General features: G+C 54.5%; 1 protein-coding gene across 1 annotated transcript; it reads right to left on the bottom strand.

Moving 5' to 3' along the window:
- Positions 1 to 43: 43 nt before the first annotated feature.
- CABS01_17131 (uncharacterized protein) lies at positions 44 to 1658 on the bottom strand (the record flags this gene model as incomplete). Its single annotated transcript, XM_060550458.1, has 5 exons — positions 44 to 157; positions 207 to 391; positions 475 to 577; positions 634 to 854; positions 1457 to 1658. 5 exons carry the CDS (start codon positions 1656 to 1658, stop codon positions 44 to 46), a joined length of 825 nt encoding a protein of 274 aa, XP_060396668.1.
- Between the last annotated feature and the right edge of the window lie 29 nt (positions 1659 to 1687).

The raw sequence follows: 1687 nt of genomic DNA, 5'->3' as shown, positions 1-1687 counted from the left end.
TAGGACGGGATACCAAGATTCGCGAACACCTGGCGGGCCCATATCACCGAACCTTTCGGATGACGACCCCATTACCAACCGGTATCGTCCAGTAGTGCATGCCGAAACCGATGCTTGTAATGTGCAGATAGACCGCGGCCAAGGCGATGAGGAGTGCCTGACAGACGACATCAGAAAGGATTTCTTGGAGAGTTGGGGTCAGGTACCGCCGCGAGGATGGTCATGTAGTCGTCCCTCCATAGACCACCCGCATACTGTTTGCTCGTGAACAGACGAAGCGTCACGACGAACAGCACAAGACTGCAGCTGATGATGAGCGTCCGTCGGACTTCCGTCCTTCGCGATGCTTTGGGGTACCCTTCGCACAGGGCCCCCTCTACCGTCGCTGCAGCTTCAGAAGGTCAGATGGGCTTCCAGAGAGGAAACAGCGGGGCGGACTTAGTTGATCATCAAACGGGCAGTTCGTCTGCACACATGTCGAAAGCTCCGATTGGACAGCAATGTCGAGACAGATGCACGCAGTCACGTCTTCTGGATCGCAGGCGGACGTGATGAATGTGCTGCTGATGCACTCGGACTAGATGGTAGATGCTCTAGCGCGACGAAAGCCTGGCTGATGCCACAATCACTCACAGCACACGACGGGACCTGCGAGAGGATCTCGACGGCCGACGCTGCATTCACGGCAGCGACAGCAAGCTGGAGAGCCAGCACTCCGAGAGTCCAAAATCGATGAGACATTGCACATGAGACGTCGACGAGAAGCTCGGAGATGCTTACGCAGACGTTGGCGACGGTGTCACCGGTGTTTCGACGCTGGCCGAGGTAGCATCCTGCAACTAGAGGTCGCTCCGCTGCGGGAGAGATTCAATGAAATAGACGGGGTGTGTATGGTTCGAGAAGGCACTTCTGGTTCTGATCGTAGTACAGTCGACGTAACTTGCTTCCTGCGCTGAGGCGCCAATGACAAAAAGCCAATTACGCCGCTGGTGGGCAGTTTGTGGGCTCATCTCTCGTCTTATGCCTCCGTTCTTTCGCTGCGAGTTTCGCAGTACTGTCAGGCTTCATCTCTCGATGTTTCATGCTTTGCAACCTGGCTTAAAGGTGACTGGGTGATTCAGGACTCCATGCGAGCCATCACCAGCAACACCAATGCATCGCACATGCCACGGCCTCAAGGGTGGGATCTTCGTTGCGCGATACAGAACACAGGGCATGGCATGTAGAACACTCTCTGGACGTTTGGAAGATACCGGGGCAGGTCATCTCTTGACACGCAAACGACATGGAAGGAATATGAAGGAATATGAAAATTTCCAAGGATAGTTATGAGAGAATTATTGAATAACACACGCCCATGCGTAATGAACTCGGCAACTACTCTATATCTACTCTATATCGCTATCGTCTTCTTCTGCACCAGGCCCGTAACTTTCGTCTGAGACGTCTGAATCACCATGATCGTCGTCTAACCGCCCTCCTTCCGACAGGTCTGAGTCTTCGCCAGATTCAACGTCAGACATAACAGAACGGTAAGACTCGTCGCCCTCGCCGTCAAACAGGTCCTCGTCCACGTCACACATTGAGTGCCCTCCTGCCTCCAGCTCGTCGTCGCTGAGCGTGTCGAGAAGTAGCTCGGCCGCATCTGCAGAACTCATCTGGAAGACGGCCCGTGTCCGGTGCATGG

Source organism: Colletotrichum abscissum, assembly GCF_030869225.1.
Source record: "Colletotrichum abscissum strain IMI 504890 chromosome Unknown Scaffold_366.1, whole genome shotgun sequence".
In the NCBI taxonomy this organism is placed as follows: Eukaryota; Fungi; Ascomycota; class Sordariomycetes; order Glomerellales; family Glomerellaceae; genus Colletotrichum; species Colletotrichum abscissum.
The sequence above is the reverse complement of the archived record's forward strand: the minus strand, read 5'-3'. Positions and strand labels throughout refer to the sequence as shown.